The sequence below is a fragment of the Vanessa cardui genome, chromosome 27 (assembly GCF_905220365.1).
Source record: "Vanessa cardui chromosome 27, ilVanCard2.1, whole genome shotgun sequence".
NCBI classification, from domain to species: Eukaryota; Metazoa; Arthropoda; class Insecta; order Lepidoptera; family Nymphalidae; genus Vanessa; species Vanessa cardui.
The window spans coordinates 6,096,817-6,112,541 of NC_061149.1; the positions used below are offsets into that span (position 1 = coordinate 6,096,817).

General features: G+C 35.7%; 1 protein-coding gene across 1 annotated transcript; it reads right to left on the reverse strand.

Moving 5' to 3' along the window:
- Positions 1-3,815: 3,815 nt before the first annotated feature.
- LOC124540991 (chorion class B protein M2410-like) lies at positions 3,816-10,447 on the reverse strand. Its single transcript, XM_047118763.1, has 3 exons — positions 10,400-10,447; positions 3,987-4,388; positions 3,816-3,914 (listed from the first exon to the last, which is right to left on the reverse strand). Exons 1-3 carry the CDS (start codon positions 10,445-10,447, stop codon positions 3,816-3,818), a joined length of 549 nt encoding a protein of 182 aa, XP_046974719.1.
- Between the last annotated feature and the right edge of the window lie 5,278 nt (positions 10,448-15,725).

Here is a 15,725-nt window from a genome sequence, read left to right on the forward strand (position 1 = left end):
AATATAATATAATAATAGAGCTGTAAAATTTTTAACATACTTATATCACAATATATAAATTAAAAAATTAAGATGTTTTTTTTTATTATTTAGTTTATATTTAATATACATAAAAGATACGCACAATATATTATTGCAACTTCGTACATTAAGATTGAGTTTTCAAAAGAAAACACTGCTACAATATTATCATGCAGTTAATGATACAAGAAATTTGAAAATATCAGTTAAATACGTGCGGAAAACATTGTCACAGTGTTTTCGTCAGGATGAAACAGTCTACTAATTCTATTTATATTATCTTGTAACGATTAATAAGCATCTCTTGGTGGTAGGGTTTTGTGCTAGCCCGTCTGGGTAGGTACCACCCACTCATCAGTTATTCTATCGCCAAATAACAATATTGCTGTGTTCCGGTTTGAAGGGTGAGTGAGTCAGTGTAACTACAGTCACAAGGGACATAACATCTTAGTTCCCAAGGTTGGAGGCACATTGATGATGTAAAGAATAGTTAATATTTCTTAAAGCATCATTGTCTATAGGTTATGGTGACCACTTACCATCAGGTGGCCCATATGCTCGTGCGCTAACACATACCATAAAAAAAACTCATAAATCATTAATTTATCATCTATATAAAGCAGAAAACATTACATTTTCTTTTATGAACATAACAAATAATAAAGGGCCCAAATTTGATACTTGTGGGACACTTACAACGTGGACGTGAACGTAAAATTTGTTATTTCGAGATTTTCCAGACGTTTCTTTTTATATTAATTGACATATAATTTATAATTAAAATATATAACATAAGTATGAAGATTTCTTATGTATGTAAACTTTTTGGAATCAAATTTGGTTAGGCTGTCCGTTATTCTGTCTGGATAGGGCTATAAACTTTAAGCTGGTATAATAGACCGGGAGATGAGGACACAAAATATTAGGTCATTTGTACCAGTATGGCAGTTTTTCAGGGGTCTAATTACGTAAAGGTAAAAAGGAAAATGGTGGTCATTGCGCTCGCACCGGCGGCCCGATCGCGTGGATAATCGAACGCGTCGGATACATAACGTAGTGTCGAATGATTTGTTTTCCCATACGTCTAGTAGGGGGAAAAAGTGCTGCCATACTTGAAATATTTATTTATTTATTCTTTATTGCACCCAATTCTAAAAATAAAAAATAACATTTTCGTTACATATTAGTTGCATGAGGTGCAACAGGCGACCTTATCGCTAAGCAGCGATCTCTTCTAGGCAACCTTTGGGTAAAGGGTCATAATGTTGATATATGGGAAGGGTACAGTAACTTTTTACTTATATGTGGTATAAATACATAATAAAATAATACACAATACACAAATAATATTACTTTTGTTTTTGTTTTAATTTTGTCACGTGTAAAAAATACGTAATAATTAATATTTATACGTGAATAATCAGTGGCGGATTTACCAATAGGCCAAGTAGGCTGGCGCCTAGGGCGACACATTTAGAGGGGCGGCAAATTTAGACAAATTTGTTATTATCTTACAGAAATAAAAAAAAAAACACTTATTATTATATGTATACATATTACGTCCGTAATCCGTATACTCTTCACTACACATTATATATATAATTGGAAAAGTAATCTAGTAACTGACAGAAATATCACTTAGTTTATAATCGTACTAATAACGGGAAAAAACCGATGTAACGAGGACGATAGAACACAAATCATAAATGTTGCAAAAGAAAAGCTGCAGATTTGTAAATCCGTCACTGTGAATAACTGAATGTTGTACAGAATTGTCGTATTAACAATAATAAAATAATGCTTGCAGTTGCTTTCTTGTGTTTATATTCAACACATCCACATTTATTCACCCACGAACACGCACACACAAATAAACGCTACACAAATCTTAATATTTCAGTGTCAGGCTTCCCTTTTAAACACGCACACATACATACATTGAATAACAAGTTTCAACCAATCAACACACAGCCTAAAAGTATGGAGCCTTTTATTATTTACTATTTTTAAATCATTATTTTATTCTGCACTAAGAGTCGCTCACAGCTTTGCTCGCATTTTATAGTTATCATGTGTCGGGCAAAAAAGTAGCCTATGTTCTTTCTGTATCAAGTCTGCTTCATATCAAATTTAATCAAATTCGGTTCAGCGGTTTGGTCGTGAAAGAGCGCCAGACAGACAGGCAGACAGAGTTACTTTCACATTTATACTATTAATAATATAGATTAAATTAAACTTCAACGGAAAAATGTAGGCCTATAGGCGCTGACAGCTGATTAACAGGTATCCTTAGTTCGACCGCAGATGCTTTTGTATATGAAAAAAATTAAGATTTAAAGTAAAAGTAAAGTAACAGCCTGTAAATTTCCCACAGCTGGGCTAATGGCCTCCTCTCTCATTAAGAAGAGGGCTTGGAACATACTCCACCACGCTGTTCCAATGCGGGTTAGTGGAATGCACATGTGGCAGAATTTCAATGAAATTAGTCACATGCAGGTTTCCTTACGATGTTTTCCTTCACAGCCGAGCACGAGATGAATTATAAACACAAATTAAGCACATATATATATGGTGGTGCTTGCCTGGGTTAGAATCTGAAATTATCGGTTAAGATGCACGCTGGGCCATCTCGGCTCAAGAGAAAAAGTATTATTAATATCATAATAAAGATGTTCTATTATTTCAATTGTTAATATAGTATTTCTGTTTCGTTAAGATTACACATTACACTGACCAAGTTATCAGATCAATGTCACGTTCCTTTTCACAACTACTACTAGTTTTACTTCCTCGAATTCAATGAAATGCATACATTTCTAATGAAGAGCCGATATGGCCCAGTGGTTAGAATGCGTGCATCTTAACCCATGATTACTGGTTTAAACACAGGCGGTGCTTTGCCTGTGTTTAAACTGATTGTTCATGTGCTTAATTTGTGTTTATAATTCATCTCGAGTTTGAAAACATCCAGACACACGCTGGTAGCTGCATGTGTCGAATTTCATAGAAATTCTGCCACATGTGTATTCCATCAACTCGCATTGGAACAGCGTTGTGGAATGTATGTCAGAAATCTTTTCTTCAAAGGGAAAGGAGGCCTTAGCCCAGTGGCGGAAAATTTACAGATTGTTGTTTTTGTGCTGTTGTTGCATAAATGTCTTTGTTTTAATTTTACTAATTTATTTGTTAAATTAGTAAAATGAAAACTATAATCTTCGTTGCACTCAAGCATACATCCAAGAAAAGTTTTTTCTGTGTTGTTAAAATTAGTAGTTAAAATCGTAAGAAAACCTTCGTCACTTATCAAATTTATTCCTTTATCGAGTTTCATACTCTTAGTACCTTTTGAATCTAAAGATCAAATCAATGCGACGCAATATGTCATTCTCGATCGGTAAAGCAGATTATCGCTCATACTGAGCACACGAAAATAGATCTTAAGGCGACGAACCTTTTCTTAAGACGACTATACTTCGCCTTTGTGGAATATGCTCCTAACATTGATTGACACAAGCTTTGACATTTTATATTAAAGCCCAGGAAAGCGTATCTGCGTATGCGTGTCTATTTAAGCGGGGTTTTCATAGATAAATTATAACAAAGAATAATTTCATTCATATTTTATTACTGAAGACGTTATTGAGTTACCAAAATGTTTAAAATGACGAAACAGCATTTTCAACATAATTTCAAAGATTGTCATAATTTTTTAATGTTATTTTTAGTTCCAAAATAGAATCCAAAAGGAAATGAATATGGGTATAATTGGTAGTCGGAAGTCAGTAAGTCAATTTTTAGATGAGGGCATTACATCCACAACCACCACGTAAGCCTCCGTAGCCGAGACCACCGTAGCCGAGACCGTTGTAGCCGAGACCACCGTAGCCGAGTCCGTCGAAGCCCAGATTACCACAGCCGAGTCCACCGTAGCCAATACCCCCTAAGCCGAGTCCACCGTAGCCGATTCCATCGTAGCCAAGTCCACCATAGCCGAGACCGAGAGGAGCAGCTTCCTCAGCCAAGATGCCGACCTCTCCGTTGCCACAGCCGTATGAGACAACACCAGAACCGGCGGTTGGCAGTAAACCTTCAAGACCCACAGTACCCAAGAATGGCAGAACACCAGCTACAGCTAGAGGTCCTTCGATGACGTTTTCAGAGAGTACGGATATTCCAGTAGGGTAAGCAGAAGCGCTGGTAACAGCGAGACCTCCTCCGTTGGAAGCAGCGACGGCGCCGGGTCCGTAGCCACCGAAGGCGCCGTAAGCACCGTACGCTCCGCAGGGAGCACCGAGGGAGCCGGCGTAACCGAAAGGCTCAGCGAGACCGTAACCTAATCCAGCCCCGAGGCATGCTCCAGCGATGGACTGAAAAAAAAAATCAATCAATCAATTGTTATATTTTAATCAAATCAAATCAAATCAAATTTATTCAAGTAAACTTCACAATGAAACGTTTTTGAATCGGCGATATCTAAATACTACCACCGTTTCGGAAAGCAGCTTCTAGCGAAGTAACAGCAAGAAACTCGCATAGGTGCTCTTTTGAAATAAACAAATTTACAATACTGTTCTTTACAATAATAAGTATCCTGTGATGGAACCCGAGCTTTTCCAGGCGTTTTTTTCTAAAAGGTAATCTTTTAATATTAAAACTGAAAATATACATAAATATTTCCACTTTGTGGCCCCAGCTTTCGCCGGCGGTTTTTCCCGGATACGGGAAACATGCATGGAAACCTTCAAGAAAAGAGCGTACTCCTCAAAGGCCGGCAAAGCACTTGCAGATGTCCATGGGTGGTGGGCACCTTACATTGTTTGCCAGCTATCACATAAAAAATAAATAAAAAAAATACCTGGATCCCCAGAGCGCAGACCAAAAGCACAGCCTTGTACATGTTTACTGTTTGTGTACAAACTTGACAATGTCTGAAACAGAAAAACATGCGTTATTTATACGAAAACTATGAATACTGAGAAACGCTATCAGCGTATGCTGTGTGATAAAGTTGTATCCATCCGGTACTATTGTGAAAGAAAACGTGACCATTTTAAGGTTAGAACGTAATATATCAACCAAATATACTAAAATTTAGTCGAATTTGATAAACCTAAGACCTATTTTTATTAGTTTCGGGCTAGAGGTCGTGATTGATAGGTTGAATTTTTTGTACTGCTGCATCGTGTAAGCAAATTTATAACAATTGTTTTAGTATTGAGATGTTTTTTTTTATGGTAAAGGTTGGCGGACGAGTGTATGGGCCATCTGATGGTAAGTGGTCACCATCAATCATAGACAATGACGCTGTAAGAAATATTAACTATTCCTTAAATCGTCAATGCGCCACTAAGCTTGGGAACTAAGATGTTATGTCCCTTTTGCCTGTAGTTACACTAGCTCACTCACCCTTCAAACCGGAATACAACAATACTGAGTACTATTATTTGGCGGTAGAATAACTGATGAGTGGGTGGTACCTACCCGGACGGGCTTGCACAAGGCCCTACAGTATTGTGATGTATCCTAATTAAACAGATATCAATAAAATCAGGGAGATTGGCTATCGCCTTAGAGAGAGGGGATTTGGCAGTCACTCCGGTTCCTACCTGGCGCAGAGGTTGTCCATTGCCGTACAGCGTGGAAATGCAGCCTGCATTATGGGCAGCTTTGCGTCGGGTACGAACCAGGAGAGACTATTTTAAATTTGACTATGTATAACGACTGTATATTATATTATTTTAATGTTCTCACTAATACTATAGATACATTAATTTAATTAAATCGTATCATATATATAAATAAATAATAGATTATTAATAATAAACAAATAATGTCATATTAATATCCGTTGGTTGCCTGGAATAACGCCAAAGCGCCAAAGCTACCTATGTAGCAATAACGCCAAAGTTGTGAGCCTCTTTTATTAAGCTGTATCCATTCTTTGTATGGTGTACCATAAATTAGAAAGTAAAGTAAGGAAAAGTGGAGTGTCTATTGTAATATTAAAGTAACCGCTTTTTCTCTACACGATATATATATATATACCAAAATAACATTTTTTAAAAATCTTGTGTCTGTCTGTTTGTTTCGGATAATCTTTGGAACAGCTCGACCACTTTTGACGGGACTTTTACTGGCAGAAGAATATAGGAGTAACTTAGGCTACTTTTATTTTAGAATTATTTATAAAATAATAATTAAATCACGCTGCAGTACATACATATATGCATACATAATACATACATAAATGCACACATGTACAGATTATGCCCGATAGGGTTTCCAATCGAGAACATTTGAGGAATCTTTTAAATTTTTTTTTCTATCCGATAAAGAACCTCTTTTCCGAGGAGTAGTTTTTATTTTTTTGCAAACTTATGGTGAAACGAAAAATAAAGTTAAAAAGTGTATGAAGGCAATCTTATCCCAATAAGAGATGACCACCATACAACATATAATGTATTGGAAGTATTGGAATAAATAAATTAATTGGAATAAATAAATTGATAATGAATTTGAAAAAAAAGAAATGAAGTGCTATATTTATCCCCTCAGAGAATGAGCTTCTTGAAAGATTACTTCAATATTTTTGTCTTCAATATGAACAATTTCAATTCCATTATATTTTATTCACAAACTTTTCAGGTCGGGATTCTTATTTTTTTGACAAAATGAAGTACTATTGTTTTTAATTCTATACAGAATATTGTTTTGTTTGTAATCGGTCATACATTTAATTTACAGCAACACGTTGGCGTTATACGGTAAGGGGCGTTTAAGACCTCGTATGGAAACTATCAAACATCATAAACAACACATATTTGGCCTTATTATATTCAGGCTTTGGACTCTTAGAGAGGGTGGGGATAGTCGAAGTATATGGGATTCCTACCCAATAAAACTTAAGTGAAAGGTTATCACGTTGATATAACATGGCCGCTCCCGTGCAGTGCTCCACTCGCGGCTCGACAGGCCTCTCCTCAAGGGCGCTAGAGTTCTCCCCCTCCCCGCACTCGTTAGTGCGTACAGCCTCGTGCTGTGTGCCATCACGGGCGCCGTCCTCCTCGGATAGGAGGAAACGTGAGCCCCCCTCACGTGTCCACGGTCCGAAGGTCACGTCCTATATTTTATTATGATATTGCGTCCCACGCATTGATTATGTAAGGAATTCATAGTTCTTGCAGCGCCAGTACCTATTGGTGGTCACGGCGGTGACGACTATTACCGCTATTATTATTATATTTTTGTTATTAATAATGTATTATTAATTTCATTATTCAATACAATTCAATCGTTCATTTATAACGTAGGACTATTTTTGCTGGTATTTGACCATATCTCACCCGTATATAAGTAAAAATTAGAACAGCCCGCCCTTTTTAATATTTATGTTTCTAAGTTTCACACATCGCATAACAGAGCAATGCACACGCCCACCTTACGCGCTCACAGCCACGATTGCTTACACAGTCTGGCGGACACCACTGCGACATCATGTAACTGTACTGAAATTGAATTTGTTAACAATCACACGTATGTTGGACTAGTAATTGACAGACGCTTCAACTGGTCAGCGCATGTAAATCATATATGTAATAAACTTAGATCTATACTTAGTAAACTCTCCATACTGAAATACAAAGTCCCTTATAAAATGTTGAGAGTACTGTACATGGCATTAGCAGATTCTACTATAAATTACTGCCTAAGTAGTTATGGAAGAACAAATAAAACATTAATTGACAACATATATGATTTACAGGTGAGGCTATTGAAGACTGTTGTATCAAAAAAAATACGTCATAAACAGAAACTAGCGGATTGCAACGTGCTTCCCATACAAAGTAAAATAAGCTTAGCAATTTTAAAAGATGAGCACATAAACAGATTACAAATAAAGCGTTTAACCAGGAATGATCGTCTGCGGCAGTTCAATAACGTAAACGTGTTTGAACTACCCAGGTACCGCAATAAATACGGCACCAGAACATATAAGTATATGTTACCTGTAATATTAAATAATCTCCCTACTCAAATATGCGACGAGTACATGAATAATTCAAATCCCACAAATATACTTAAAACTTATTTCATAAATTCAATTAAAAATATGAATAATAAGAAAATATAAAATTGTAGTATTGTAAGTAGTAGGTACTAGCATTAATTAATAGTTAAATCTTAGTATAAGAACTCGGCTTCCACACAGAAACCATACAGGTTTAAGTGGAATGTCTATTTGTATTCTAATCGTTTGTAACAAAAAACGTTTTTAGTCAATAAATTAAAAAAAAAAAAAAGTAACAATTCTTTAAAATGTTTATTTGTTATTTCAAAAGTTCTAAAGGTACACATAAAAGGGAACCCCGACAATCGCGCGCTTTTTCAAATAGTTTAACTTTGTGCTTTTTTTTATTTTAACTGAGAACTTATGTAACTCCTTCCCTCCCCCTTGTAAATACAAGACATAGTCGACCCCTCTTTTTTAAGGTTGTCGGACGAGCAAATGGGCCACCTGATGGTACCATGGTTCCATCATCTATAGACAATGACGCTGTAACAAATAGCAACTATTCCTTACATCGTCAATGTGCCACCAACCTTGGGTACTAAGATGTTATGTCCCTTGTGCCTGTAGTTACACTGACTCACCCTTCAAACCAGAACACAACAATACTGAGTACTGTTATTTGGCGGTAGAATAACTGATGAGTGGGTAAGTATGAAAACCCTTCATGAAATACCCCTATAATAAATCATTGGTAGCTATTTAATTAAGCAGAACTTAAAAAAACAAAAAAATACTTAGCATATTAACTTTCTCAATTAAATGGGTCCTAGTTTATTTACAGACGTAAATCAAATGACATACTTTTATGTTCATATAAATTGTATATGAGGTTATAAGTTGATATATACTATAGAGCATTAAAATGTTTGTTTCAGCTTTTATTTTTTTTATTTCCTGATTTATATCAATGTTTCTGTTTTTCTAAGATTTGTATCAACTATAACATTTTTATTACTGTTATTTTTCTGACTAAGGTTCGGCCCTCAAAGGATTCATTCATCTGCACGGAGAAAACATGGATCCCACCAAAAACATTAAATGTAAAAAATGCCAAGTCTCTCGATGCAGTCTTTCCATCGTGAATAGTCCTATTCCAGTTATTTTGTAGTTATAAATCAACATTTAGTGATTGTATCAATAGTTTTCTTTATATTATAATTCTAGTGACTTGGAAATGAGCAAAAATAAAAGCTGCTTGCTGCTTGGAATTATTTGCAAAATTTTACTGACGAGACCTGTGATCAGATTATTTGTTAAGTGTGAATCATGATGGTCACTACCGACTACATACTGCTCCAATACAATAATTAAGAATACCTTACTAACACTTTACTGTATTTTTAATGCTTTTATAATTTTTCCTTTATATGTGGCTAATGACCTCTCTTGGTGGGAAATTTGAAGTTTCTAAGTCTGCTAGAAGTACCTTAGATTTTTGATGATCGGTCAGTCAGTCAGTGAGTGACAAAATGGTGTAACTTTGATCGACCGTCACTCCTAAACTATTAATTCAATTCCCATGTAATTTCGAACTTAAGCTTGTTCTAATGCTTACTATTATTCACCGAAAACCTAAAGTCCTAGCTTTGTCCACGTCGAAGATATAGGGAGACGAAACAGCCGCGAATCGCTTCGGGAAAGATGGTACGGCCGTAAACTATTGTTTCTTAATTTGCTTTCAGAACACATTTTATAAGTGGACAAGTACACACACGTTTATTACAAAGGTTTTTGGTTCGTGAAATAATATTCTATACGATAATGTCATAAATATTTTATTATTGAAGATATATACATATATTGGATGCCATTCATATTAAATGTTATAATCAGGATAATTGTTTAATGAACAATATATTTGATATCGAAACAATCGAAGACGGAATGAAATGATGAAATAAAAGCTCGAAGTATCTCCTTTTAGAGGAGAGCGCCGTATCCATAACCAGGTCGGAAAGGTCCAGCGTAGTTGCCGATGCCGTAGCCGAGACCGTAAGCACCGTATGCTCCGTAAGGAGCACCCAGTGGACCCAGACCACAAGGCTCAGCGAGACCGAAGGGTTCAGCAAGACCCAAAGGTCTGCCGAGACTAAAAGGTTCAGCGAAGCCAAGAGGTCCAGCAAGACCCAAAGGACCGCCGAAACCACAAGGTTCAGCCAGCTCGAAGGGACCAGCAACACCAAAGGATCCCAATCTATTTCCAATGCATGCTCCAGCAATGGACTGAAACGAAAACAATTATTATTATCATTTTACAAAAACATTAGTATTTCAATTCAAATAAGTCGATTTTATAGTAATATTCACCTGGATCGCGAGCGCCAGAGCGCAGACCAAAAGCACAGCCTTGTACATGTTTGCTGTTTGTGTACAAACTCGACAATGTTGGTAACGAAAGCTCACGCGTTATTTATATGAAATGTAACAGAAAACGGAAAACGACTGAGAAACGTTATCAGCGTCATGACGTGTTCTCTAAAGTTATCTATCTTAAAGGAACGTGACAATAACTAGGTCAGTAACTAGGTCATCCAATCAACCTGTGAGGCTCTTCAGTGTTAGTGACCAATCAATTACTAGAACTGGTCAATGTAACTGATTGAAACGTACTATTTCTTAGAAAATATTTTACGAAAAAAAAAGTCTTAAGCCGGCAGACAAAATATTTAAAAATGGAATAGAGCAATGAAAATAATTGATAGATATGCTGAATCAAGAATGCAATGAATGCTCAATAATGGAACAATTTTACCTTACAAAACTTACTATAACAATATAATGTGTAAGGGACATTACATTTGACTTACACAAACACAAACACACACACACACACACACACAAATCTACCCCTGTTCGGTATAGATACCAAAATATTTAGTACATTTTTAAGAGCAATATCTATCTATTTTAATGAAACTAACACTATGACCGCCCCGCTGGGTTTAGTCATTCATTTTGTAGAAAAGGCTCGCAGCTAATTCCACCATGCTGTTCCAATTTATCCGACAGCCAAGTTAACCAATAAAATTTTCTCCGAACTTCGAATGCGACGTGAATTGAAATTATTATGTTTAATTTATAAAAAAAAGTAAAGTAACAGCTTGTAAATTGCCCACTGCTGGGATAAGGCCTCCACTTCCATTAAGGAGAGGGTTTGAAACATATTCCACGACGATGTTCCAATGTTGCTTGGTGGAATGCACATGTGATGCACATGCAAAACAAAACTTAACACTTATGATGCTTTAAATTATTGTTTTTTTATTTTGAGAATGACGAGCATGCCCAGAACCATTTCAGTGACAACAGCTTTTTTATAACTCATATACAAAGTTAGTTTTAGTGCTAGAATCTGTGGCAGTACATAGTCACATTGACTTAAAAATATAAATAAAAACAATGACAAAATAATGTAAAACTTTAAATATTAGCAACATAAAAATAATCAAAAAAAAGATCGTACTCCTTCTTAAAGGCCCTGGTGTTGCAGATGTCCATGGGCGGTGGTCGTCAGTTTCCATCAGGTGCAGGTGCTAAGTATATAAACTCGAATGTGAGTGTGGTTTATCTTACATAGGCCAAACAAAGAGAAGTATCGGTACCAGGGTCAAGGAACATATAGGAGATGTCAAAAATAGGCGTTCTTCTAAGTCTGCAGTCTGTGAACATGCTCTGGATAAACCTAACCATTTTATCCGATTTGATAAACCACAAATCCTCGCTAGAGAACACAGATTCATTCCTAGAATGATACGCGAGGCTATTGAAATTCAAAAACATCCGAACTTCAATAGAGAAGATGGTTGGAGACTTTCTAACACCTGGGATCCACTTATTAAAAATTTAAAATCCCAAATCCAACAGACTGCAAGACCTAAAGATACAGTTAGTGCCTTCTGCGTGCAACCGGAACGTTACTCAAGATATCAATTGAGAAATCGTTGGCGGTAGTTGTTAATAATATTTCCTTTGTTCTTCAAATAGACAAATGTCATCTTAGTCTAGCCGTGACCACGAACACTGCAAAGTGCTCGAAACGTCGGGACGTTTAAAAATAATTAATATACGCGATTCATCCGTTATAATTCGTTTTATTTAAATGTGTAATAATCGCGAAAATTTAAGACAACATTATAGTTAACATTTCTTACAGCGTCATTGTCTATGGACGATGGTGACCACTTACCATATGCTGCCCATATGCTCGTCCGCCAACCTATATCATAAAAAAACGACGGAGGGTGTCACGGTATTTAAAATATTGTAACAAATCAATCGAATCCAGCTATAGTTTTGTTGTCTTATTTTGTGAATATGTAGATACGTCGAAGATTATGACCCTTCAACAAACAATCTTGCCAGCCGGCAAGATTGTTTGTTGAAGGGTCCAAATCTGATATTTGGAGCCGGTGTCAGCCACGGTGCCCTTGCCCATACAATTAAAAGAAAAAAGCGATACGAGCCCCTTGATTGGTCCAGTATATTATTGTATAAAAGGTAATTTGTAAAAAACATATTTGTTAAAGTATTCTCGTATTGTTTTTTTATAGATATACTATAGGGTTTTATTGGGTGACACCGACTCCAAAAATAGCAATAATTATAACTACATTATATAATCGTAAATCGACTTTTAAGTAGTCTAATATTTTTCAATTCATTTTACTTAGGAGGACTCTAAAAAATATGTTGAATACGCAATTATTTTTAATACTTTTTAGTGCATATTCATTTGTTTTAAAATAGTGTTTTATTTGAAGTCGGTTTTTCTTTTTGTTAAAATGTTTATTTATTTTTTGATTTTAAGTGAAGCTTGTGAAATTTGACTAATTTTTCTTAATATGGATAGATTAAGCGTTCCGTTTATATGAGTCAGAAACTACTTCGAGGACAATTTCAAACAAAACTTGCGAATAAAGCAAAAATAGACTTTCGAAAATGCTGCTCTAATACGTCATGCGGCATAAACTACAAGGATCCCTCGAAAGAGCTGTAATCGACCTCAGCAAAAAAAGCTTTGAAAAAGAGCTAATATATGTCGTACATCATATTACATTACATTACATATACAAAATTTGATTAAAGATAGTAAGAAATTCTGCCCCATTTCGCACCCTAACTGTGAGCCGTTTAGGAGTTCCATCACTACATACTATAAAAAAACCGGCCAAGTGCGAGTCGGATTCGCGCACCGAGGGTTCCATACAAACCTGCAAGGCTTACAAAGTTCGTTCATTACGACAATCGAGTCATAACTATGGTATTTTTTTGTCATTGTTGTAACTACAATTATGTTTACAATCACAATTTTTTTGGTGATACAACTACTTAAAATTTTAAGCTTTTCGGAATTTTTCTGTTACCTGTGCTGTAAGCTATTGCTTCTTACCAAATTTCGAGATTCTATGTCAACGGGAAGTGGTCTTTAGGTTTTAATTCCCTTGCGTGTAGTTGCGAGTTTCAAAATATGCGGTAACAATGGTTGTACTTTTGATTTTTGCGTTTTTGCGTTGACTTAGAATTTTTTTTTTCACGGGTTAAAGGCAATTAGATCTAAGTATTTGATATGAATTTCAACTTGATAGCTCTACGCGTTCATGAGGAAAAAAGTAATAAGTTTATATTTATTAAAAAATATATATTTTGTAATGTAACTAAAAATTTAAGGTTTTCGGAATTTTTCCTTTATGTGTGCTATAAAACGTTGCTTCATGCCAAATTTGAAGATTCTAGGTCGACTGGAAGTACCCTTTAGGTTTTGATTCCCTTGCGAGTACTTGCGAGTTTCAAAATATTCAGCTTAAATTGCTGTTTCTTTTGATTGCGTTGACATAGAAGTTTGATTTTGTTACAGCTTAAAGGTATTATAGACCTGAGTATTTGGTATGAATTTCAATTTAATACCTCTACGCGTTTATGAGGAAATGGGTAGTAAGTTTAAAATTATTAAAAAAAAATATATTATGTGATGTAACTAAAAATGTATGGTTTTCGTAATTTTTCCTTTATCTATGCTATAAGACGTTGCTTCGTACCAAATTTCAAGATTCTGAGTTCACGGGAAGCACCCTGTAGGTTTTGATTCCCTTGCAAGTGTCGAAAATTTGCGGCATAAACGGCTGTATCTTTTGATTGCGTTGGCCTAGAAGTTTGATTTTTTCACAGCTTCAAGGGACAGTAGACCTGAGTAATTGATATAAATTTCAGCTTCATACCTCCACGTGTTCCTGAGAAAAAGGGTCTTGACAGACGGACGGACGGACGGACAGACGGACAACAAAGTGATCCTATAAGGGTTCCGTTTTTTCCTTTTGAGGTACGGAACCCTAACAAAGTCGGTTTCTCTGTCCCTATATCTTTAAATCTACGCAACGGATTTTGATGCGGTTTTTTTTAATAGATAGTGTGATTCCAGGGAAATGTTTGTATATATAATACATGAACAATATAGTAAAGAAACACTGATAATTTTAGAAGTTTGCAATGTGATGTCGTAAATAAACAAATTCTGTAGTATATTTAGTATCAGTATTGCACCCGGGCGAAGCCGGGGTGGGTAGCTAGTTGATTATAATATTCGACTATGATAATTACATAAACATAACCACATTACGGAAGGTGACTCAAGTATCCAAATAACCTATAAATATAAAAGATTCGACCGAGTATCGCTAACGTGCTCCTCAGAATTGTTCCGTTCCCTTCCGTTCCGTAATTTGTCATGGATCCTATGCTCAGAACCTTACCAAACTTTCACAAAACTACCCCTGAAGTATATATTTTATGATAAAAAAAGAATCATCAAAATTGGTTGAAGTGATTGTCAGTTATTCATCTATTTGTCGCGCATATACATAATGCAAATTTAAGACTTATGTCGTTTTCATACGGATACCATCATCAGAAAAAAATAAAATTAAAATGGGACCCCACGGGAAGTACTACCTTTCAAACAAAAAAAAAATTATCAAAATCGGTCCACCCGGTAAAAAGGTAACAAACATAAAAAAAAAATACAGACGAATTGATAACCTCCTCCTTTTTGAAGTCGGTTGAAAAATCAGAAGTAACGACGGTACCACTAACACCCAAATCCCAGACAACATAGAAAACTAACGAAGTTTTTCTACATTGACTCGGCTGGGAATCGAACACGGGGCCTCGGAGCGGCCTCTGACGTGAGTAAAGTTTAAATAGTCGTAACGTAACATCAATTTAACAAAAAAGTTATTGCTTTAGCCTAAGTTACTCCTAATTAATTCAGCTATCTGCTAGTGGAACATTAGCCGGAAATAAAACAGTAAAAACAGACAGGCAGACGGTCGGACAAGAATTTTATTAAAAAAAAATATATTAGTACCTATATGTATCTTATTTATAGGAAAAAGAAGTTATTTTAATATTACAAACAGACACTCCAATTTTATTATGAACAACGTGTTGACTAGTGCCGTGTATTTCGTTATATGGTGCAGGACCATATCGATGACAGCAAAGTAAATACGGACATCTACAAAATTCGTCATTTTTTGCCGTGAGGTGACCGGCAGAGTAGAATAGCACCTACCTCTTTCTTACCGAGGTGTCGTACAAGGCGACTAAGGTATTTAAAAGATTGGCACACTGATAATTT